The sequence below is a fragment of the Paramisgurnus dabryanus genome, chromosome 13, assembly GCF_030506205.2.
Source record: "Paramisgurnus dabryanus chromosome 13, PD_genome_1.1, whole genome shotgun sequence".
NCBI classification, from domain to species: Eukaryota; Metazoa; Chordata; class Actinopteri; order Cypriniformes; family Cobitidae; genus Paramisgurnus; species Paramisgurnus dabryanus.
In genome coordinates, this window is record NC_133349.1 from 7788129 (window position 1) to 7811432 (window position 23304).

The 23304-nt window shown below is 39.3% G+C and overlaps 1 protein-coding gene across 2 annotated transcripts; it reads left to right on the forward strand.

The window, feature by feature from the left end:
* Positions 1–1224: 1224 nt before the first annotated feature.
* On the forward strand, positions 1225–19399 carry smarcc1a (SWI/SNF related BAF chromatin remodeling complex subunit C1a). Of its 2 annotated transcripts, none has more exons than XM_065298629.2 (28): positions 1225–1458; positions 2325–2444; positions 4458–4543; positions 4638–4719; positions 4813–4905; positions 4988–5057; positions 5173–5242; positions 5370–5445; positions 5578–5703; positions 5902–6017; positions 6566–6690; positions 6950–7009; positions 7099–7136; positions 7332–7450; positions 7627–7698; positions 10203–10316; positions 10390–10543; positions 10722–10832; positions 10918–10977; positions 11065–11323; positions 11544–11705; positions 14122–14177; positions 14261–14402; positions 15363–15523; positions 15663–15797; positions 17283–17538; positions 17625–17753; positions 17842–19399. In XM_065298629.2, exons 1-28 carry the CDS (start codon positions 1273–1275, stop codon positions 17943–17945), a joined length of 3282 nt encoding a protein of 1093 aa, XP_065154701.1. In that variant the 5' UTR covers positions 1225–1272; the 3' UTR covers positions 17946–19399. The 2 variants fall into 2 exon arrangements, with proteins under 2 accessions (XP_065154701.1, XP_065154702.1); XM_065298630.2 differs by having other exon boundaries at positions 5926–6017.
* The last annotated feature ends 3905 nt before the right edge of the window (positions 19400–23304 follow it).

The window sequence follows — 23304 nt, forward strand, 5'->3', positions numbered from 1 at the left end:
CAACTTTGTCAGGTCGTTTGATCAGCCGCTTTATCTAAACACGTCAAACAGTATAGGGAGCAGGGAGTAGTGAAGGAAAATGTGCGTGAACATGATTTAGTGCCCTTATTCAAGTACCTTTTTAAGGCATCCTGTAATCGTTCTTTAAGATTTATGCATAGTTTTTACAAAATTACAGCAATGTGACATAGGTTGAGGATTAATTTTGTGTTCAAATTATATTTTAATATTTGGTGGTTTAAATACATTCAAAGTCTCTGTTAATGTTTGTAGTGGAAGATTTTTTATTTTTATTATAGTTTATGAACTTATAATTGTTTAATGCAAAATCCTGTTCTTCTGTTCTAGTGAAAGATTTCTGTTCTTTACATCGGTTCAGTAGTAAAAAGTCCAAAGACTAGGACATTATGAAAAGTCTTACCAGATAAGATAAAGGGGGGCTAGTGAATGAGATAAGTAACAAATGATGAACAAGTGAAAAAACTCAGTAAACGGTAGAGTTTCACTGAGAACAAAATTATTTCTTCTATTTGACTGAAATTAAACTGAAGGTTTATTTTCGAAGTGACGCTGGAACTAAGATGAGATCTTTGGATCATGGGCAGAGATGGGATGACTGTGTTTTTCAGTATCTTACTATAAATATGTGCTCAACCTTGTAAATGGGGCTCTCGGTTTAAACTTCTGGCACCAGGGAGTGAGAGCCTATTCTATAGAATATATTAAATTCAGACAAAGAAAATTCTGTTGACAGTGTGTCTGTGTGATCATTGACTTTCACTCTTAGTGTTTATTCATGCAATTTACTCAAATTGTTTTTTTTTTTTTAAATGTAAAGAGAGCAGCAGAGAAAACAAACCATGAGGATGGGTGGGGTCTTTTTTGATTCTGTCCTTCATTTTAGATTTTATTTAAATTAATTTAAATATGACTTTTTAAACTTTACGTTTTGCAATTTTGAATAAAATGATTTTAATTAATTATTAAAATGTTAATATTTTACTATTTTAATTTATTCATTATTTACAAAATTATTTCAATATTATATATAATATTAATTTATTAAAATGAAGTAATCTGTTGAAGTTGTACACCCCTTTATGTATTTTGAAAAAGAGAAATACCGTGCATCCGTTTTTGTCTCGTTTCTAAACACTTTGCCATATCGCGAGATTTCCTCCAGCCAACGACTCCAGTGTCGACCGTTGCGCAGGCGCAGTGTTGTTTTAAAACATTTTCCTCAGTCTAGCCTGTCTCGCTAATAAAGAAACAATGGCGACAGCGGCGACTGCAGCGGGCGGAACGGGATCCGGAGGACCATCAGCCGGCCAAGCAGGCGCCGGATCTTCGATTGGACGGAAGAAAGACGGAGGACCGTCTTCCAAATATTGGGAGAGTTCAGAAACGGTGTCTCAACTGGAGACGGTTCGGCTGTGGATCGGGAAACATTATAAAAAGGTCTGCAGCTCGTGCGGCGTCGGTTGAATGGGGGAGCGCGCGCGCATCACACAATGGCTACAAGGAACAGTACCCGCGCTTGTTTATAGTTTATTCCTCTTAGGAGTCGATTTTCCGATAGTGTTTAACCAAATTGGTTGTAAAGTTAACGTGTAGGCCCAAAGCTGGCCTTATTACGGAAAAGTTTGGTTGTTTGGATTATCTGAGTGGCAATGTTTTGGGCTGTTCAGTTAGCTATCATGCTAACATTAGTAGTGATTGAGATGCGCGAGCTGCCATGATGTAGGCTAACGTTAACTCAAAATCTAGTGTGTTCTCTTAGTGTGTTCTCTATGTTGTCAGGGTTTTCACTATTTAAATAAAATGAATAGTCTACAAGCTAGCAGTCGTAAGAATTTAGGTAAGGTGAACCCTGATGTGTCCCTTGTAAAATACACAGTTGTTCCCCAGCACAGCGTACAATGTTCTCAAATTATAATACTATGGTAATTACATAATTATACAAGTTAGATACTGACTGATTACCATAATAATATACTACATTTACACATTTTTGCCAATTTGCATGAGGAAAACAGTGGTATTTACGTAGTATGTTCCCAAAACGATATTTGTGTTATTATTGATGCTGTAGTCTTCTGCCAAACAAAAACAAAACAAATACACGTGGTTAAATAAACATTTGCGTGCTAGTCCTGGATAATTTTTAAACAAGGCAGATTTTGCTTGCTAATAATATTTGTTGGGTTATTGATCTCTTGGCAGTTTGTGGATGAGGCTTATGCATCACTTCCATCATTTTGATTTGATTGTAATGACTGTTATAGATGATGATGCTATTGTTGAGTGTGTGTTTTATTTTGCAGTATGTCCAAACCGACTCTCCTACGTGCAAATCTTTGGCTGCGTTGGTGGTACAGTTGCTGCAGTTTCAAGAGGATGCATTTGGGCGTAGAGTCAGCAATCCTGCCCTTACCAAGCTACCAGTAAGTCAGTGGATGCCTCCAAATACCCACGCTTGCGTACTTGACTACTTGCATGGCATATTTTCTGTATTTTGCTCAAGTGTTCTGTTCTAGTGGGTGTGAAGATCCCAAGCGTGCATGTAGAAGTATTCATCCGATTGAAGTTACTTGGCATTAGCAAGTGTAAAAAATCAATCCATGTAGTGGCAGCAGTTTTCACTAAAACAAAAAATATAAAATATATGTTTGAGGTTTATTATATAAAGTGAACACATAAATACTCTGAAATTAACATTTGCTTAGCTAAACACTTATCTGAAACTTTCAGAAGCAGATTTCTTTGCACCTGTAAACTAAAATTTTGTGCATGCAGCTTTAAAGTTTATAGACCAATTTAGAGTAGATGTCACAGTTACGTCACTGCAAGCTGCGCGCGCAATGCGGTTGCAGAAAAACAGTGGAAATGAATTAGACACGAGTGAAAAGAGCAAGATAACTCACTAGAAAATGTCCTGTTGTGCTGTTAAGTGTCAGAATAAGAATGCCAAAAAAGATGGCTTTCATTTTTGTAAAATACCATTGTCGAAGACATCATTTGAAGATAAACGTAGATGTTTATGATTACAATAAGCCCTTAAACGGACAGAATGGAGCGAGGAAATCATCTGGAAATCTTTTAAAAATTAGAATAGAAAATAAGTAGAGAAGATGTCCGTTGTTCTGTCGAAGTCTGTTCCCTCCATCTTTTTCTTATAGCGTTTTTATCACGTAACAATTATAATTTATTCAGAATAAATGTTTTTTTATACTGAAAAAGCAATAATATCACAATTTTTTAAAAATATTTCATACTTTTTTAGTTTTCTATTATTTCTTTTTATTTCCTTATATCTTAGCTTATGTCTTCTTCCTGTTTGTTCTAAAATTATTATGTTTACATACTTAATAAATATATAAATATAGCACACACACACACACACACACACATGATGTAAAGTGTTATTAATATATAAACAGGCCTTTTTAATGTTTGTTTAAACATAATACTTTTATAATAGTTTTAGAACAAACACGTAAGATAAATGTAAGGAAGAAATAATAGAAAACAGGAAAATTATGAAATATTTAATAAACACTATTATATATAATACATGATAGTCTTGCTTTTATATGTACTTTAGCAATTCAGACTGTAAAAATAATTGATTTAGCAAAAAAGAACAATACATATACATTACATACATGCATATCAGTAGCCAAGCCAACTTTTTATCTATCTAAAAAATAAACTTAACGTGATTAAAATGCTATAAGAAACATTGCACTAAAGGGAAACATAGGGGAATCAGACTTCGACAGAACACCGGATCCATAAAAATCACGGTTTAATGCTTAAACACTTCACAACCCTACTGCGGAGCAGTCACTTTCTGCAACCAGTTTGGCTCCGCCCACAAAAAACGTCATCTCTGTTTGCGAACACAAAATTGGTCTTGTTTATTCAGAAGTCCCTGAATAAGCGACACAATTAAATGTTGTTTCTAATGATGTGATAAAAGCAGTAACAAATGTTTTACAAAATAGATAACAATGTTTGCATCAATGAAATGTGCAACATTTTCAGTTTTACTACCAAAATCTGTAATATCCATTTATTAACTTACAATTAAATGTTTTGGTGACATTTCGCGAGGTTTGGGTAAAAGTCTCACTATTTATTTCCAGAACATGATGGGATATGCTTAGCCTTGAATAACACTCCGAATTCGAGTGTGGGTTAAGGGCACTGCACTTTGCCAGTTTTAAGACATAAGACACAGTCTTGCGCACTTATTTCCTGTCGCATGCACGCGCTCTCGAGTGGCCAAGACTGCGAGTGTGGGTATTTGGACGCAAAGTGAGCACGTCATGTATGTTATGCTGTTACAAATATGTTCATCTGCCTAAATTAACAGAGATTGTGTGGTTTTACTATGTAACATACATGTCACTATTCCATATTAAATGTGCCTTTTTTGTTCATTGCCATTCTAGGCTAAGAGCTTTCTGGATTTCAAACCTGGTGGAGCTCTTTGTCACATTCTTGGGTCGGCATACAAGTTCAAGAGTGAGCAGGGCTGGTGAGTTGAATCTTAGTAGGATATTGGTGAAAACTGGGATTGGAAAATAATCCAAAATGTTACCTGTAATATAAATTCCTTTGTGTTCTTTCAGGAGGAGGTTTGATCTGCAGAACCCATCCAGAATGGACAGAAATGTGGAGATGTTTATGACTATTGAGAAGACTCTTGTTCAGGTAGAGATCCTTTTGTGTTTATTACAGGCCTTAATGTGTTAAATACAGACTGTTTCTGCATGCACTTAATTCATATCTCATTGTTTTTTGCAGAACAACAGTTTGACTCGACCTATTGTGTACATCATGTCTGATGTGGAGCAAAAGCAAGCCACTAAGCTTAAAGACATCATCAAGAGGCATCAGGTAAAATAATTTTAGTCAGGTTTGTTAGAGTTACAGTCTATCAATCCGGGTTTTGAATGTCTTGTTTCATTCCCATCCTTAGGGAACAATCACTGAAGATAAGTCAAAGGCCACCCATATTATCTACCCGTCCCCAGCTCAGCAGGAAGAAGGTTGGCAAAGTTCCTTAATATGAATATCAATGACTGTCTTCTTTATTTTGATTTGATCTAATATTTGGTATTTCATGTACCACCTAACCATGTAAATTTCGTCTCTCCCTTTAAGAGGAGTGGCTGCGTCCTGTTATGCGCAAAGACAAGCAGGTGTTGGTTCACTGGGGTTATTACCCTGACAGGTTAGTAGTAATGCACGTTAGTAGTAATGAATGAATGTAAATGTATAAAATCATATAATAACTGTGCAGACCAAAATTTTGTGAAGTGCTGTGTTTTGTATTTAATTTATTCACATAATCCTTGCAGCTATGACACATGGGTATCAACAAGTGATGTTGATGCAGATGTTGAGGATCCACCGAGCTCTGAGAAACCATGGCGGGTGAGAAGCTTGTTTCAGTAAACATTGCATTGTTGAGTTAAAAGACACCATACAATGTGACTTTTGCTATTTGTATTGTAAGCGATTAAATATCCCAGAATTTGCTCTGTACATTCTGTTTGATGCCCTTAGGTGCATGCTAAGTGGGTCATGGACACAGATGCCTTCAACGAGTGGATGAACGAGGAAGATTATGAAGTGGATGAGAACAAGAAGTCCTTGAGTTTCCGGCAGCGGATCTTCCCAGGGGAAGAAGTGGTAGGTCTCGTCATTGTCATTGAAGTGTCATTGTCTGTCAGTCATCCTCTCAAGCTTTTCCTTGCTACCTCACCCTCATGTGCCTCACCCTCCCGCATATTCCCTCAGCACTCCCCTCCCCCTTGTGTGTAAGTTCGTTCCATTCTCTCATTCTCTCGCTCTTTCTCTCATCCTTCACCCCTCCATGGTTCTGATCAGTCTTCCCGTACACCCGATCGTAAGGACCGCAAGTCTCTGGTTGGTGGTAAGAAGAGGAGACGCTCTCCGTCCCCACCCAGCACCCCTGCGGAATCTCGCAAGAAGGGAAAGAAAGGGTAAGTTTGCTTACTAAGACCAATGTATTGCTGTATCTGTTAAAACACCGCTGTCGAGCTGCCTGCTCAGTCATTAACGGTTTCTTCATAAAACGCGAGCTGCACGTTTATCAGGCGCTTCTCACCGTGCGACCATCTTGGTTTAAAGCAAGGCAGCGTTGCCAGATCCTCTGGCAACCTTTAAACTGTTTTTGCATGTTGATGTTTTTCTGCGGGTCAGAGATGGAAGGATTTTGTTTATTAGTTGTTGGTATTTGATGCTTTTGAACTAATTTTGAATGGCCATTGGGATGGTTGTTACATGGATCTGGCAACCCTGACAGGAAATTAGTAAAACTCTGTAGTAGTGTGTAGCTTTTGCACTTTTAAAGTACACTTCTACATGTGAAAACCCTTATTTAGTGCCTTATTTAAAATCTAATTGAGTAAATATTTATGTTTTTATCCGATTGGTCGATTAATCTGAAAAATAATCACTCGATTCAAGTTTTAGGGCCAAGTATGCCCTCATTAGTTTTAGATGCCAACTATCTTTTTTTTTAAATTAGTAATCCTGGGCAGTGGAGGCGTCGTGGACATCAAAATGATGACGAGCAAGATGAAGACCTCACGAAGGACCTGGAAGATCCCTCCCCTGTGCCAGGAATGGAGGAGGTTGCATTGCCAAAAAATGGTCAGTCATTGTTATTTATTAGGGATTAGTGTTGGGCTTTATTGTCCCTAGTGAGATTGCTGATAAATGATAGTGTCTTGGTGTTTCATTATTTATTTGCTTATCTATGACATGCCATTCGTTTGGTGGGCAAAAAACTGAAGCGGCTTGCCTTTTTAAGGGCACCTGGCAACTTATACTTTGTCCTACTTGACACTAAAAGCTTTAAAATGTTTTTAAATTGTTTCTGACATCACCGTTTTTGTCTTTCTGTCTGCAGTCAATCAGAAAAAAGACAATGAGAATACACCAGTAAAAGGGGGAACAGTCACAGATTTGGGTATTTATTTTGTACTGTTTATTGCTGACATAAATGTAACATGTATTGCTTAAGGCACTGTAAATAAAAACATTTGCTTTTTGTCTTAGATGACCAGGAAGAGGATTCAGTAGCATCTGGTGGCAAGGTACAGTTTCTTATTTTATTTTTATTTTATATAAATACATCTATTTCTCGACAATAACATGGCGTTTAAAAGAAAAGAGAAAAAACAGCCTGTGCCTTTAATCAATACATTATTTGTAAAATACTCTAAGCAAATATAAATGTATTTTAGACCATTGCTAGTGAGTTAAGATTGTTTGCAATTTATATGTGACAGGAGGATGACGAACAAGGCAAAATGGAGATCAATCGTCTGATCGACTCTGAGGACAACGTGACTGAGCAAACCCATCACATTGTTATCCCCAGCTATGCCGCCTGGTTCGACTACAACAGGTAAAATTCACCAATAATAGCATAGCTAACAATCCAGTTCTAATCTGACAAAATTAAGTTCCTCCTTAAATTAATTTTTATTGCGTATCCCCATTACAGAAGTTAAATATGTTTATTTTAAATCTATTTACTAGTTAAGACTATGTTTTAAAGCAGTTATTGATATTCTCTTGCAGTATACATGAAATTGAAAGACGTGCCCTGCCAGAATTCTTCAACGGCAAAAACAAATCTAAGACTCCAGAGATGTAAGTTAATACTTTTTGATCTAAAGGTGCAGTAAATCTGTTGTCTGAGGTCTACTTATTACGTTCGCTTGGTTTTTACATTCAAAAACATTAAAAGCAATATGTTATAGGCTATTTTATACACTAGTTTTTGAAGTTAATGCCCACTGCTATGATTGGATAAGTTTTTCGTAGCAAACTAGCTCAACTAAACCTTTTTCTTCTATTAATACTTTTGAAAAAGTTTTTAATCAAGTGAATCCAAACATAGTTCTAAGGTTTTTAAACCTCTTTTCTAGTCTCACTTTTTTAAATTACACTTTATTCCCGCCATGAATATAGCCTCAGAAGCTGGTATGGTGTTTAAAAGGAAAGAAAGAAACTATCTCAACTTCTCCGTCATTACATGGGGAATTGTTTTGAAAACTTCCAATGTGGAAAATGGAGGGATTGACCAGTATATGTTCAAGCCGTATGATGTTCTATTTACTCATGTTCTAAGTCGACATGATACACATAAATAACAATGCGTATGGGTGAACTAGCAAATAACAAATCTTCAAATGTGATGGAGCTAGAAATTACCATAAATGACACTGTAAGCGTGCATGAGAATCGAAATCGCTTGACTGTGTTTTCAAAAACCACAGCTGTCTTGACCACAGACACCGTAATGCCAAGGATGCCATAGTGTGTGGCAACGTGGTAAGTCCTTATCACTAACTTTGTGGTTAGACACGGATGTTACACACAACCAGGACATATCAAGCAATCTCTAACAAAGCAATAGTGATACATAGTACTAAAATATTTTACTCGCAAACATTTTATAAATGCCAAGGTCCAAATATGTATTTTGTAGGGCATGCACCCCAAGAAAAATTTTTTTTCCTTGCTTATACATATGTGATTTTTATTACATCAGTAAAACAAAATCAAATTAATGTAGATTTCGAACCATGTCAGTATGCAGAAAACGTGTGTGTGTGTGTGTGTGTGTGGGGGGGGGGGGTTATTAGGAAAACATTGTAATAATTATTTTACCATACTGGGCTGTGTCAGTAAATTAAACAAAGGCTCACTGATAGGGCTCTTCCGAAAACCATTTTTTTGAGCTTCGAAGCTCTAGTAGAAATCAAATCGAATATTTGAAGCTTCGGAAGGAGGGGCTGAACATATTTTTCTCTTTAATAAAGGCAGGAATCTCTGTATGTATGTGTGTGTCTGTCTGTCTACAGTTTTATTATGTGGCGGATGTGTTGCTGCGGACCCAAGGGAGTGTAGTGCAATATGGACATGTGACACGTTTAGAATTAATAAACTTTAAAAATACTACAGAACCGCGCAAGCCGTAAGCGGCGTGCCTGTCACGCGTCCTGCGAGAACTGCATTAGTGAAACAAAACACAAGAGCAATACTTTTAATAAGGTAGCCTAACATTTTTCTAACAAACAAACATTCCCGTATCAGAAATTAGCAGCATAGTAAATACTGACAACGTAAAGGGTAGGCTATTTAAGTAAAAAAACGAAAATAAATAAACAAAATTCAACTAACTGTATTAAAACGGTACCATACTTTCAAAATCAAGTTTATTTATAACACTTTCACCATCCAATATGTTTTTTCATCAGCAGAACAAAAAAAGAAGATATTTTGCAGAAACCCCAGTGCTTCGTCATGCAAGTCAACCGATCCGCACACTCTAAGAGCTAAAGCATATATATCCAATACAAAAGTAATCCCCCATAACTCCGTGTGACATATTGACGTCTTGTGAAGCAAATCAATCAGTTTTTGCAAGAAACTGAACGTTATTTACAACACTATTAGCGTGAATGCCAAAGCAGGAAGCGCGCTTTAAGTTTGAGGCGATCTCTTCTACTGGTGGCGTTTGGTGGCTGTTGGCTATGGATGTTGGTCTCTCTGCGCCACCTATAGAGTCTTTCTGTGACTTATTCACTCAATGTTTTACCCACGTGAGCTGGAACTTCTTTAAAAATAAACCTTAACCATGCATTCCCTAATATTAGGTTCCGAGGGAAGGTTATGTAGCGACTGTGTTCTTCCACAACCAGGCACTGTGAAATTTTTTTACAGTCTTCAACGGCATGTTTGTTGTTTAGGCGCTATTTGGTTTGCATGAACCAGTAGACTGGGCTACCAAAGTAAAAGTTATGTGGAGGCGGTGTTTAAAAAATCGCCTACTATTTCATAACTAGGTACATTCCAGAACCTGGTGTTTTATGAGTTTAGTGTCAATAACCGTTCATATTTCAGTAACAAGGACTTTTTTCAGTTCTAAAGCTTACAGGATGTTCAAGTACGACATCATATATCATACATAACAAAAGCTCAAGTTAAAATGTATTCCTTAATTCACTGCTTCTTTAAACTTTCCTCAAAACATAAGTGTGACTTTATATGAGTACCACATTAAATAGCCCATGATGACCCAGTTTTATACTCATGAATGTTTATAACCGCCCTGACTGTTATTTCTTTATTTTTCAAATTTTCATTAGATATCTTGCCTATCGTAACTTCATGATTGACACGTACCGGCTGAATCCTCAGGAGTACCTGACCTCCACCTCCTGCAGGAGGAACCTCACTGGAGATGTTTGCGCGGTCATGAGGTGAGAATTCGCATTCGTGGTCTGTTGTGCTGGTTGTTTAGGTTTGTGGTATTTACCGGTCTGTTTCTCCCAGGGCTCATGCCTTCCTGGAGCAGTGGGGATTGGTGAACTACCAGGTTGATGCAGAGAGTAGACCCCTCCCTATGGGCCCACCACCAACCCCACATTTCACTGTGCTAGCTGATACTCCCTCTGGTTTGGTACCGCTGCACCACCGCCCCCCGCAGGTGAGGCTGAATGACCATCCAAAGCATCTTATGGTCCTGTCAGTTGATGAAATGGATAGTTCACCCAAAAATGAAAATTTTGTAATTTACTCTCTCTCATGTTGGTACTAAACTGATGTTTAAACCTCAATGTTACATGTGCCATTGTGCAATATCATAAAGTCTGTGTTTTCTGCAGGTTCCTCCTGCCCAACAGATGATGAATTTCCCAGAAAAGGGCAAAGAGAAGCCAATCGACCTGCAGAATTTTGGTCTTCGTGCAGATATATACTCAAAGAAAAACCCCAAGGCAAGTGGCCCCTGTTGATGGTTGCTGCTGTGACATTTACTCTATTTCATAGCTCAAGATGTGATTTGCTATGTTTTATTTACAGGTTAAGGGAACTGCTGGTGGCAGAGAGTGGACTGAGCAAGAAACTTTGCTTTTGCTAGAGGTAAGATCAAATGTGTGGCACCACCATCTTTTTATCTTTCTTTCTTTGTACAATTTTCTAATATTAAACCTCTCTTTGTGTTTCCAGGCTCTGGAGATGTACAAAGATGACTGGAATAAGGTTTCGGAGCACGTTGGCAGCCGCACGCAGGACGAATGCATCTTGCACTTCCTGCGGCTGCCAATAGAAGATCCATACCTGGAGAGTTCGGAGGCATCACTAGGCCCTCTGGCCTACCAACCAATTCCTTTCAGCCAATCGGGAAATCCTGTCATGAGCACCGTTGCATTCCTCGCCTCTGTGGTGGACCCGCGTGTGGCAGCAGCTGCTGCCAAAGCAGCTCTAGGTATGTGTGTCTTGTTTTTGACCCTTTCATAAACACTTAAGCTTTCTATTGGTGCTCATAGCAGATGACAGCAATCATTGGGTAAAAGCACTATATTATTCGTTATCTGTGCAAAAGGTCACGGGTTTGATCCCAGATGTCGCAGTGTATACCTTGTAATGCACTGTATGTCGCATTTCTAAATGTGTTTTAATGTTAATCTTGGCTATTGTGTTTGCAGAGGAGTTCTCACGTGTACGTGAGGAGGTGCCAATGGAGCTGGTTGAGGCTCACGTGAAGAAAGTCCAGGAGGCAGCACGCAGCACGGGAAAAGTGGACCCCTCGTTTGGTCTTGAGAGCAGTGGTATTGCTGGCACCGCCCCTGATGAGCCCGAAAAGACAGGTTACTACTTTCCAATATTAAAGTCTGGGTATAGATTTTACACGGGTCCTTGAAAGTTTGTAAATCTGGGGGAAAAATTCAAGGCCCTGGGAAGTTTTTGCAAATAAACATGCATAGATACAGGTCATTGAAAGTGCTTGAATATATTTTATGCAAGAAGTTTTCTGAAAAATAAAATCCATATTATTCCCTGTGTAGTGTAGGATGATAATATAAAAATTCTAGACTTTTTAAGCACACGTGCTAAACTGTTCCGTTTAAATGCTTTTATCTTCTGTATGTGAATGTTGATTCATACCAAAATGCTTTTTTGCATAGTTGTGTTTGACACATGAAAACGTCTCGGGTTACGTATGTAACTGTTGTTCCCTGAGAAGGGAACAAGACGCTACGTCACCCTTGCCATACTTCCTGCGTCCCTATAACGCCATCTTTGGCAATATTTCAGATAGCGATATACTTCCTGGCTCCCGTGTCACCCTGTCTTTGTCGTTTAGCCTCACCAATGGTTGATTTTGATATACACATTCAGACGCACTTACCCCTGGAGGCGTCCCCAAAGTGTCACCACAGTGACGCAGCGCGAGTTCCCTCGAAAGGGAACTGTAACAATGTATCTTAAAAGGTAACACAATGTAACCTCGCTCTCACTTGAAATGTGTCCCCACATTAAGTCCTTGAATTTGAGGGTATTGGACCTGGAAAGTCATTGAAAGGTCCTTGAATTTGAAGTTAACTAAGGTGTGGGAACCCTGATTTTAGGGCCATCATTAATAGTCATATCATAATTTTGTTCAATACAAGCAGAATTGAAGAATATTAGGCTGAAGTCAGTGTGGCAGCATCGTGTCATTTTATCCACTGCCACCAGGTGGCATCAAATCGGTACATTTGTGCACCAGCAGATACAACAGGGTTTGTGAAGAACTCATTGACCCTGATCAGACATGAATGGGTATGTCGTAATGGAGATATAGGATTGAGACAAATGAAGGATATGTGCTGGTGGAAAGCTTTATCCCATGCACACACCTGGATAGTTTTATGTATAAACACATTTCGTGTTATATTTGTGCATCTGAATACAATGGTTGCCCATGGCTCAATGCAGCGCTGGCAGATGGGGCGCAGACTTGGGAGGGGTTGAAACTGGGTCAGTTAAGTTTGACCTAGTGTGACACTGTGTGCCAGCATTGGCTTTGCTACACACACACCCCTTATCACTACAAGCTCACAAAACGGCACACTTAAGCTTCCATTTCTTTTTTCATATGCGTCTATTTTCCTTATTTAGTCACAATGCTCTGTTTGTTCGTAAGGTCGTCACGTTCCACTATGTCATGCTGTGGTTTCTTATCTAATGGCTGGCGGTTTTCCTTTGTTGTGTGCACTGTCAGGTGCTTTATAGTTCAGCGTATTCGGGCGACGTAGGCCTGGCACAGTGTGTTCTTATGCGTAGCTATGATCGCTCGCTGATAGTTGACCCCTGTATGCCCGAAGCTCATCATAGCACCATTAACTTTACGGGCTCGAAATCTGATTTTATTCCCTGTCAATCAGTTGTTTTCGACTGAAATGACTGAAAATTTTTATTGTTTATGGGGTGGTTTCCCGGTCAGGGATTAGCTTAAATCAGGACTAGGCCTTAGTTTGATTAGGAAATATAACTAGGTCTAACAAATATGCCTTCCTAAAAAAACATTACTTGTAGGGATGCACCGATAGGATTTTTTGGGCCGATACCGATTTAAACAGACAACTTCTGGCCGATGCCGATATTAAACACTTGTATACAATACTATACAGTTGGTCTATTAGCTAGTTTATTTCTGCATCAAATTATTTTTACTGAACATGGATTGGATCTGATTAACATTCAACTGACCAACATACTAAGAGAGGCACAAATTAAGCTAAAACAAATATAATAAGACAGCATGACAACCTTCAAAGGTGGTTTTTGCTATTCAGCATTTATTTTATTAACAACATTAACAATTTTTTTTACATAGAATGGATTTCTTTATGCAGTTAATTAATAAACAATCGGTATCGGCCTTTCTTGTGCTATTGCCGATATGCCGATGGTTTCAAATTCATAAAAAATCGGCCGATAAATATCGATGGCCGATACATCGGTGCATCACTAATTACTTGTATGCGTTTTTAAGTGAAACAAAGGGCACTGATGTATTTAAAGATATGTCAGTGCAAGTTGTTTATAGTTTGGACAGCTCTTTCATTTATTTTAGTCTAGGACTAGTATAGTCCCTGTCTGGGAAACCACCCCTATATTTCTTTATTTATGCTTTACTTGCATTGTTGCTGAACTTATTTTACACTTTCCTGATTTCATATGTGTGGTGCTTTCCACCATTTGAAATGTATTTTAATAATGATTTTATTTTCTTTACAGAGACAACAGAGACTGAGAAGACGGAAACAGACTCGGACTCCCAGCAACCCGAAAAGGTCAGCTTTGGACTTAGCAGCCAAATTCTAGGATACTGTGCTTCTTGTTATACAGTCACCTAAACGTTTGATTTCTGATTTAGACGGAGTCTAAAGATGAAGTCGAGAAACCTAGCGAGTCTGAAGAGAAGCCAGCAGAGGGAGAAAATGAAAAGAAAGAAACAACAGAAAAGACTGAGCCGCAGGATGAGGAAGAGAGTGATGGGGGAGAAACCAAGACAGCAGGTACAGATACTGGCAGCCAAATCAGTTCTGGATTCTCATTTGGTGCTTTCCATTGCATAGTACCCCACGGTTTGGTTTGGGTCAGATTGGGTCAGCTCACCTCACTTTGGCTTGGTTGGCTTTTTCATCGAGTTTAGTAACACTTGGAAGTGAGAGGGATTATAGGCGTGTCGTTATATTTGCGCTGCCTAATGCTGTGACATCATGAGAGTGTCGTTGTACATTCCCATACATTCATTTATTCTTTCAGTCCACCACAAAATTAATGTTGACCACCACAAATAGATCACGTTTATCACTACCTCTGTCTTACATGACAGTTTCTGTACAAACACCCGTGGCGTCAGTCGACGCGCTCCACTAAGCCTCATTGAAGTTGCATTTAAGCATATATGCGGACGTGCGCGTCGCGAATGTGCCACCACAAACTGCAAGTCTGGGAAAACACTGTTATGGTGTTCCTGATTCACAACCTGTGGATGTTTTTCATCGCTAAAAGGGAGTTTGGGAACTTACAGCAGAGCACAGATGACAACATGTTTCCTCGAGACAGCGCGAGCTAGCATGAAGGTAAAGCTAAACTATTAAATTATAGCAATGACGCTGGTAGTGACGATTCTCTCAGACCAATCAGTGATCTACAGTGTTTTCACGTCACGTTTTGGTATCAGCTTGGGTCATTTGGAACCGAGGAGGTACTCAAAGTATCCAGTGGAAAAGCCCCCAAAAGTAAGCTGACCCAAACCAAACCGTGAGGTACTATGCAATGGAAAAGCGCCAATAGGCTCGTCTGCTGCTTAGTTTGTCATGTCTAGAAAACAGATGAACATCCCTTTAAGACCTGATAAACAAAATGTCACATTGACATGTAATGAACAGTACATACTCAATATAAAAAAGCCTGGCTTAAATAAAATTGCATTGTGTGGAAGGTGACTTTTTAAATGACTGCCATTTTAGAAAAAGACAAAGAGGAGGCCATGGAGACCACAGAGGAAGGAAAGGATGAAGAAGACGAGCAGGAGCAGGAGGAAAGAAAGAAGCTGGAGCTGGATATCGGAGAGGGCAACATCGCCACCGCTGCTGCAGCTGCCCTGGCATCTGCTGCAACCAAAGCAAAGGTACAGCATTTAATCCGAGAGCACCTCGGACTGCCGGAGGAAATTTTTTGATTTGCGAGCTTTATGCTGCTGGTTTCAGTCTATAATTTTTTATCATGACAGTCAAGTTAATTTCATTCATCGTCTCTCTGTGTCTCAGCACTTGGCTGCAGTGGAGGAGAGGAAGATCAAGTCTCTCGTGGCCCTGCTGGTAGAGACTCAGATGAAGAAGCTGGAGATCAAACTCCGACACTTTGAGGAGCTGGAGACCATCATGGACCGTGAGAAGGAAGCGGTGAGAAAGCTTTTTTGAACAAGTCATTTTTGCTCTAATATCAAATTCTTTTTTTTTAAGAGACTTGATTGTCGTGAATACGGCACAAATATCAGTTGAAAGAAATCTAAATGGTCGTAAAATAAAACCTTTTTTTTCTTTAAACAATACTGCCAATAAATTGTCTTTCTGTGTCAAGCAGTGGTGCAGAAGCTGCTAATTAGTTGTGAGTTACACCCTCATTGTTTTGTGATGCAGTTTTAATAGTGACAGTAAAGAGCATTCTGGGAAAAAGATGATTTTTATTGCCATTTAATCAGAGTTAGTGAAAATCGTACACATAAAATTAATTGGTGCGAAAATAGCATCTGAATTTTATTTGTATCCTGCAGTCTTGTCTCTGCACACCAGGGGCGTTCTCCGCAAAACACCCAAGAGCCCCACAGAATGCTTAAGCAAATATAGTAACCCAATTTAACCACAATAAATAGGGGCTGTTTACACTTGGTAGTAAGATGTGATTTCATCGATCGGATCACAAGTGGACGAGAGAGACACATTACGTTTACACCTGGTATTTAAATCGGTCTCTTTTGTCCACTTTCGACCGCTTCTGTCCTGAATACTGTGAGGGGATGGTCCGTGAGAAGGTGGGCGAATCTCTCTGCTGTCATTCAAACGCGAGCGGGAGTAATTATGAGTTTATATGGACGCAAACTAATTTTATGTCGGAGTCCGCTGCTTGTTTAGCAAGTATACATGCTGCACAGTGTTTTGTACGTTTATATGTTGGAGCTTTCTCTGAATTTTCAGCGCAATTGATGAAATAGGATCGCGCAACTTTCACGCTTTCAAAACGAAACTACGGAGAACACCTGCAGTAGTTTTATCAATGAAAGGCTAAAAATAGCGCTGTTCACCGTATGTTAACGCCAGAAGTCAAAAAAAGACGTAAAACTTGTGTTTAATACCTCAGATTAGATAAATGGGCGGAGAGAAGGCGGTCGCGTGTGGCTGTTCGAACACATTCAACCACATTTGCGTTCCGCAACTTCAAAGCGATCCAATCGAAAGTGGTTTCGACTACCTCTGGATGTGGTTGAAAGTGGTCGAAAGTGGACGCGTTCAAAACGTTTTGAACACAGTTTACACCTGGCATTAACGTCGTCCACTTGTGATCCGATCGGCGAAAACGCATGTTAATGCCAAGTGTAAACAGCCTCATAGTGCATGAAGGACGTGTCTCTGTATAGCCAAGCACAGTGGCATTTTTATTTTCTTCCAGTGTCCACAAATTCACTGAATGTCCCTCTGATTTTAAGCTGTTAGACTATTAGCTGTTTGCTCCATGCATTTCCTGAGTTTTTTCATTACTGTAGCATCCAATGTAAATATCCAGATGTTGACTAGAGTCAATAGCTTTGTATGCAGTCCAATCAAATATTTTAATGTCACGTTCCATCACGATCTGGCTTTTAAACTCAAGTTTGATCTTTCCGTCTTTAGCTGGAGCTCCAGAGACAGCAGCTCCTGACCGAGCGACAGGCGTTCCACATGGAGCAGCTGAAGTATGCCGAGATGAAGGCTCGTCAGCAGATGGAACAGCAGGCGGCCGCAGCCGCGCAGCAGAACGCAGGAGGGCATCACGGACCTCCCCCACACGGCCCACCTACGGGCATGCACCCAGGACATCCTGGGCACCCCGGTCCCGGATATCCCCCCATGCACCACCCCATGGGTCCCCATCACGGCCCTCAGACAGGTCAGCACTTCTGAAAAGCTTGGCGAATGTTCGTTTTGGGTGTTGGGCCTTTCACGTCAATACATGTCTCCTGTTGCTTTATGCAGGACCAATGGTTGGACCTGGTCAGCCCATGCCAGGCCGGATGATGCCTGGACCTCCTCCAATTGGCCCCCCACAGGGTGGCATGCCTCCCATGATGGGACCTCGACACCCCGGACCACCCAACGGCATGTGTGAGTATGCTTTCAGTTTCGTTATCCAAACTATTTTTTGTTTTGTTTTATAGCCTATTGAAACCACATTCTGTTGCACTCCCTACAGACCTAGGTCCTCCACCTCCTCACCCTGCACAGCCTGAAGGGATGCCTCCTGTCCCAGTGGGACCTCCTGCATCTGCACCCACTTCTCGAGCTGCTGAAAACTAAAATATTCCCCCATCCTCACACACGTACACAGACACACGCATTCAATCGAGCATTCAACTTTTACTGTTTAAATCGAAAAAAAAAACGTGACACACAGACCTGCTGTTATCTCCCCCTGTCGATTGCCTTGCTAATGGGTGGGTCATCTCTAAAGCTTCCTTTTCCCCGGCTAAGCACTCGCCTCTCTTAGTTGTTCTCACACGCTCAGGGCGCAAAGTCCAGGAGTGCCGTTGTTTCTGGATTTCTTGGCTAGTATTAGCATTGGATACTGTTTCTTTCTGTGATCTCGTAGACCGTTCTGCTGCTAACGCTAACAGGCTCCTGTGTTTGAGGATTTTGTTGCCGCCGTCCGGCTCCTCCTTGTAATGTGACTGATAGAATAATATGTGTATATTGTGCTAATTCATGTAAGCTAAACCATCTGAGACCAGCCCTGCTGTGATTTTAGTGGTCTAGCTCCCTCTTTGAGAACACACTGTAGTTAAGAGCCGTCCGGCAGCCGTTCCTCGCCACAGGTCTGTGATGCGCAAAGAACCAGATCTCGCCACCGCCTCGCGTTTATGGTGCAGTATTCATTTCAACAGGTTCCCAGCGGCTTTCTAGAGCTTCCTTTTAAATTTGCACCCTCTTCTTGCTAAGAATCTACCTCGCCAGTCCAATCGCTTTCCATGTGTGCGTTTAACTGCGTTGCTCGGACTTGCTTTACGGTCTTTGGCTTGGTTAGCCTCACTGTGCCGTTACACCGCTCACCCAGTCCCGAGCACTGTATTTCCCTAAAAGAGCAGACACACCAAACTTATGATTTTAGAGATGTACCCGCACACACAAACCTTTTTTTGGCTTCATACAAGAACGCACCATATGGCAAACTTCATTCGTTGGTGAAAAGGTATCACACTGAAATGGTGGAGGAAGGAACTTCGCTTGTTTTAGGTGTAGATGGCCCTTTGTGCTCCTCCCTTAGGTGCTAACCGAATAGCTGCCCTGCCTCGCTCTACCTCTCTCACTTTACTACCTCTTTTCTCTTTCTTTTTCTTTTTCTTTCTACGGCTGTTATCTCTCTTTTGTGTGTGCCCATGTGACTGCTGCATTACTGCTGTGTGGAGGCTGTCGTCCTCTTCCTCCTCAGGTGAACCAAGCCCTTCTTCATCACGGCCCACCCCGCCACACTACACGTGCCCGCACACACACACATACACAGACACAGATTTTCCTCTTCCAAAATATTCCAGGCTGTATATCACAGGAGATAGGGGTGATTCCCTGCCCTCCCATCCCCAATATATATCTTTTATTGCTTTTTATTTTATGGTAATGTATTTTTAAGAAAATAAAGTTTGTGTAGACTCAGTTATCTCTGTTCTTGGATGTTTGTAGCTTTCTCTTGATTTTTACCCGGCACATTGATACTGAGACCTGAACACTGTCAAATAAAGTGGGTTTTTGTTTTTGTACGACTGCGTATCTGTGTCGGTTATAGTTTAGTTTGTATAAGTATATACCGTATGCAGCCAAATGAAAATTAATCTCTTTTCATACGATTTGTTTTTAGGTAACACATTGAATATTTTAGTTGTCATTTTGTAATTCACTTTATTTGCTGAGAAAATCTATTTTAGAGTAAAAGGTACTATAATACAGTGGGTTTAATTACTGTAAATAATGTCACCGTGCAAATATTAATGGTTGAATAATTGGCTTTAAATTTTTTTGGAATTTTACCGTTTTGGTATCCCTTCAGCTGATCTCCGGGTCTGGCGCTACCACTTTTAGCATAGCTTAGCACACTGAATTGAATCTGATTAGACCATTAGCATCGCGCTTAAAAAATAACCAAAGTGTTTGGATATTTTTACTATTTAAAACTTGACTCTTCTGTAGTTTCATCATCTACGAAGACCGACAGAAAATTAAAAGTTGCCGTTTTCTAGGCAGATATGGCTAGGACTATACTCTCATTCGGGCATAATAATCAAGGACTTTGCTGCCGTAACATGGCTGCAGGAGGCACAATGATATTACGCAGCCGAAAATAGTCCCCTTAGTAACTTTCAATGACAGGGGACTATTTTCGGGCAGTGTGTAATATCATTACGCCCTGCTGCAGCCATGTTACATCAGCAAAGTCCTTGATTATTACGCCAGTTTGAGAGTATAGTTCCTAGCCATATCTGCCTAGAAAATCACACCTTTTAATTTTCCTGTTGGTCTTAGTACACAATGTAACTACAGAAGAGTCAAGTTTTAAATAGGAAAAATATCGAAACTCTTTGGTTATTTTTGAGCGCGATGCTAATGGTCTAATCAGATTCAATGGATTGTGCTAAGCTATGCTAAAAGTGCTAGCGCCAGACCCGGAGATCAGCTGAATGGATTCCAAAAAGGTAAAAATAAAATGTTTAACTCTAGGGGAGCTGGAAAATTAGCATATTTTCAAAAAGTGGAGTGTCCATTTAATTTACATGGTGAGATATTACCTCCCAGCTGTAAGTGCACTAAAATACACTTTGTTACCATTAGCAAATGTACTTTTTTCACACGCTAGTTTTGTACTTAATATACAAATAATTGGTCTTTAGTACTTAAGATCAAGTAAGATGTACTTCAATTGCTAAAGTATTTATGTATTTTTTAGTACATTCAAGTATCCTTCATTTTTACCTGGGCTGACAGGTTCTCAAACGCCATAAATGGCAATAATCAGGAAAAGTTATTGGCCCCAACTGCACCATACAAATACATACTTTGGAAAAAGTAATTGTAGTAGTCTTGATGTAGTTCGCAGCCTGCATAACCCAGCATTCCGAAGGAAGGAACACTGTTACACTATTAAAACCATAAGGGGACAGCTTTTGGGTTAATTTTACCCCTCAAAATTTTTTATATTTGATCCCCAATGGTTTAAAATAACCCAGCATAGGTTAAATTACAACCCAATAGGTTCATTCCTATTTTGAGCTAACGCTGAAATAACGCAGTTGTCAAAATTATTAAAATAATGTGAGATGTAATGATGATTTGAAATTTTTTTTAAATCCCCCTGGATGTGTAATATAAAGATTTTTTATAAATAAAAAAAATGAATGTTAAAAGTAAATTTATTGGTAATCAGAATAAAGAGATTTTCTCCATTGGAGTCAATTAGATCTTTGCCAAGCTACATGAGATTTATGCATTAATATATAAAGAGCTTTTCTTGTAATAATCTGAAAAAATTATTCTGTAGAATAAGTTAAATGTGGAGACCGTTTCAAGGTTTCTTCTCCAACTTGTTAAAAATTATTTGAATTCCTAATTGGTTGTGTATCCACAGTCTTTGAGTTTAAATAAGGTTACTTCTTGAATTAAGAAAATTTACTAAAGACAATATATGAACCACAAACCCAATCATTAGTCGCATGGGTGTATTTGTAGCAATAGCCAAAAATACATTGTATGGGTGAAAATTATAGATTTTTTTTTTTTCAGAAAATGTTACGAAGAACAACCCAATAACAAGCGTGTGAAAAAATTGAATATTGAAATTTGGCTCCCCTTGTGATGTCAGAAGGAGATAATACCGTCCTTAAAGCCCGGGATACACTGCACGATTATTGGCTGTCCCAGACGAAAGAGTGCCATCGTGAAACAATCGTCGCGATTTCTGCGATCGTGGCTCTTCATCGGTGGTCCTATGTCGTACAATGAGAGAGGTTCAAAGACGGCCGTTTTCCCGGTCTTGCGTCCAAAGATAGCCTACGATAGTTTTCCGACAGTGCCAGAAATTCGGCATGATCACCGCACAGTGTGTTTGCTGCTACGACCTGTGCGCCGGTATTTTTTTACCACGAGCGCATGCTGGTGACGTTGCCGCTGAAGCTTCCGTGTCATCATCGTACAGTCTACAAGCCTCTCGTATCCGAGTTCAAACGATTCATATTGCACAATGTGATGAGGTAAAGATCTTATAGGAGGGCAAAAATCGTGCAGTGTATTCCGGGCTTTAATCTGCACTATTCCAACTTCGGCACTGCCATTTAGTGCAGAGATCAGCTCATTTGCATTTAAAAGGACACACCCAAAAAGGACTCATTTTTGCTCACACCTACAAAGTGACAATTTTAATATGTTATAATAAATTACATATATATGAGGTATTTTGAGGTAAAACTTCACATATGTACTCTGGGGACACCAAATGTTTATTTTACATCTTAAAAAAGTATTGTGAAATGTCCCCTTTAATGAGTAAAGAAGATGTTTCATGAAGATATTATTTTAATTTCTTATTGTAAATATGTTAACATTTTATTTATCATTGGCAATATGTGACTACATTTGGACACTTTAAAGGTGATTTTCTCAATATTTTGTATTTTGCAAATTGTCCAATAGTTGTATCTCGGCCAAATATTGTCCTATCCTAACAAGCCATACATCAATGGAAATTGTTTATTCAGCTAATGTATAAATCTTCAAATAGTTGACCCGAATGACTGGTGGTTTTGTGGTCCAGTGTCACATAAGTCATGTGTTCAAAACAATTTGTACCTAGATCAAACAAAATGTAAAGATTAGTGAATCCCACCTCCAATTTAAAGCACAGTAAATGGGCTAATTTTCTAGCATTGTATGTCTGAGGTAAACAGTTAATAACATCATTCAGATCCAACTTGAGGAAATGTGATAAATACTGTATCTAAGGTGTTTTTTCAAATGGGCCATATATGAGCCTTCTCACATTGGTTATCAGCCGTTTACCACCTCAATGCCTCCATGAGGATATTAATATTTACAGCTGCTATTTACATCGGATGTAATGACACCAGATGAGGTCCAGGTCATAAAACTGTGCTTAAGGCGTACCAAAACACCCAATGGTTTAGGACATTAAATCCCCTCCTCCACTAATAGTCTTCAGTAAAATCCTTAATCTATGTGTAAAGATGAGAACAAGGCAATGTTCCCTATTTGTTGAGGCTGTGGCACTTTTTATGTATGTATGCCTATTTATGGCATTCGTTTGGATTTGTGATTAAGCGGCTGATATTGGTGATATGATCACCGTCAGCCAATTAATAAGGTATAAAGGTTTCTGCCTATGGTGTCATTCAGAATATCTAAACAGCCTTGTCAATGGATAATGCATAGTTAATGTTTTGCATGTTAATGCATATTCACAGATTGTGTAAAATAGACTTTTGTAATCTGGTATTTATTAGAGAATAACAAGATTTTTAATGAAAATTAATGTTGGGCAGCAACTGATTGGATTGTGAGAAGTGGCTGTTAAGATGGGAGGGGTTGAAAAGAAGGATTTGTGATTTTAGCCAAAAAGTGAGATCATTATAATGTTACATTTATTTAAAACAATTACAAA

Bases quoted from the DNA above. Each gene is read 5' to 3' on its own strand.
- smarcc1a (XM_065298629.2), top strand. From the start codon at position 1,273: ATGGCGACAGCGGCGACTGCAGCGGGCGGAACGGGATCCGGAGGACCA. The intron at 5,243-5,369 runs GTTAGTAGTAAT...TAATCCTTGCAG, and splicing joins TGGGGTTATTACCCTGACAG to CTATGACACATGGGTATCAA. The intron at 17,754-17,841 runs GTGAGTATGCTT...CACTCCCTACAG, and splicing joins CGGACCACCCAACGGCATGT to ACCTAGGTCCTCCACCTCCT.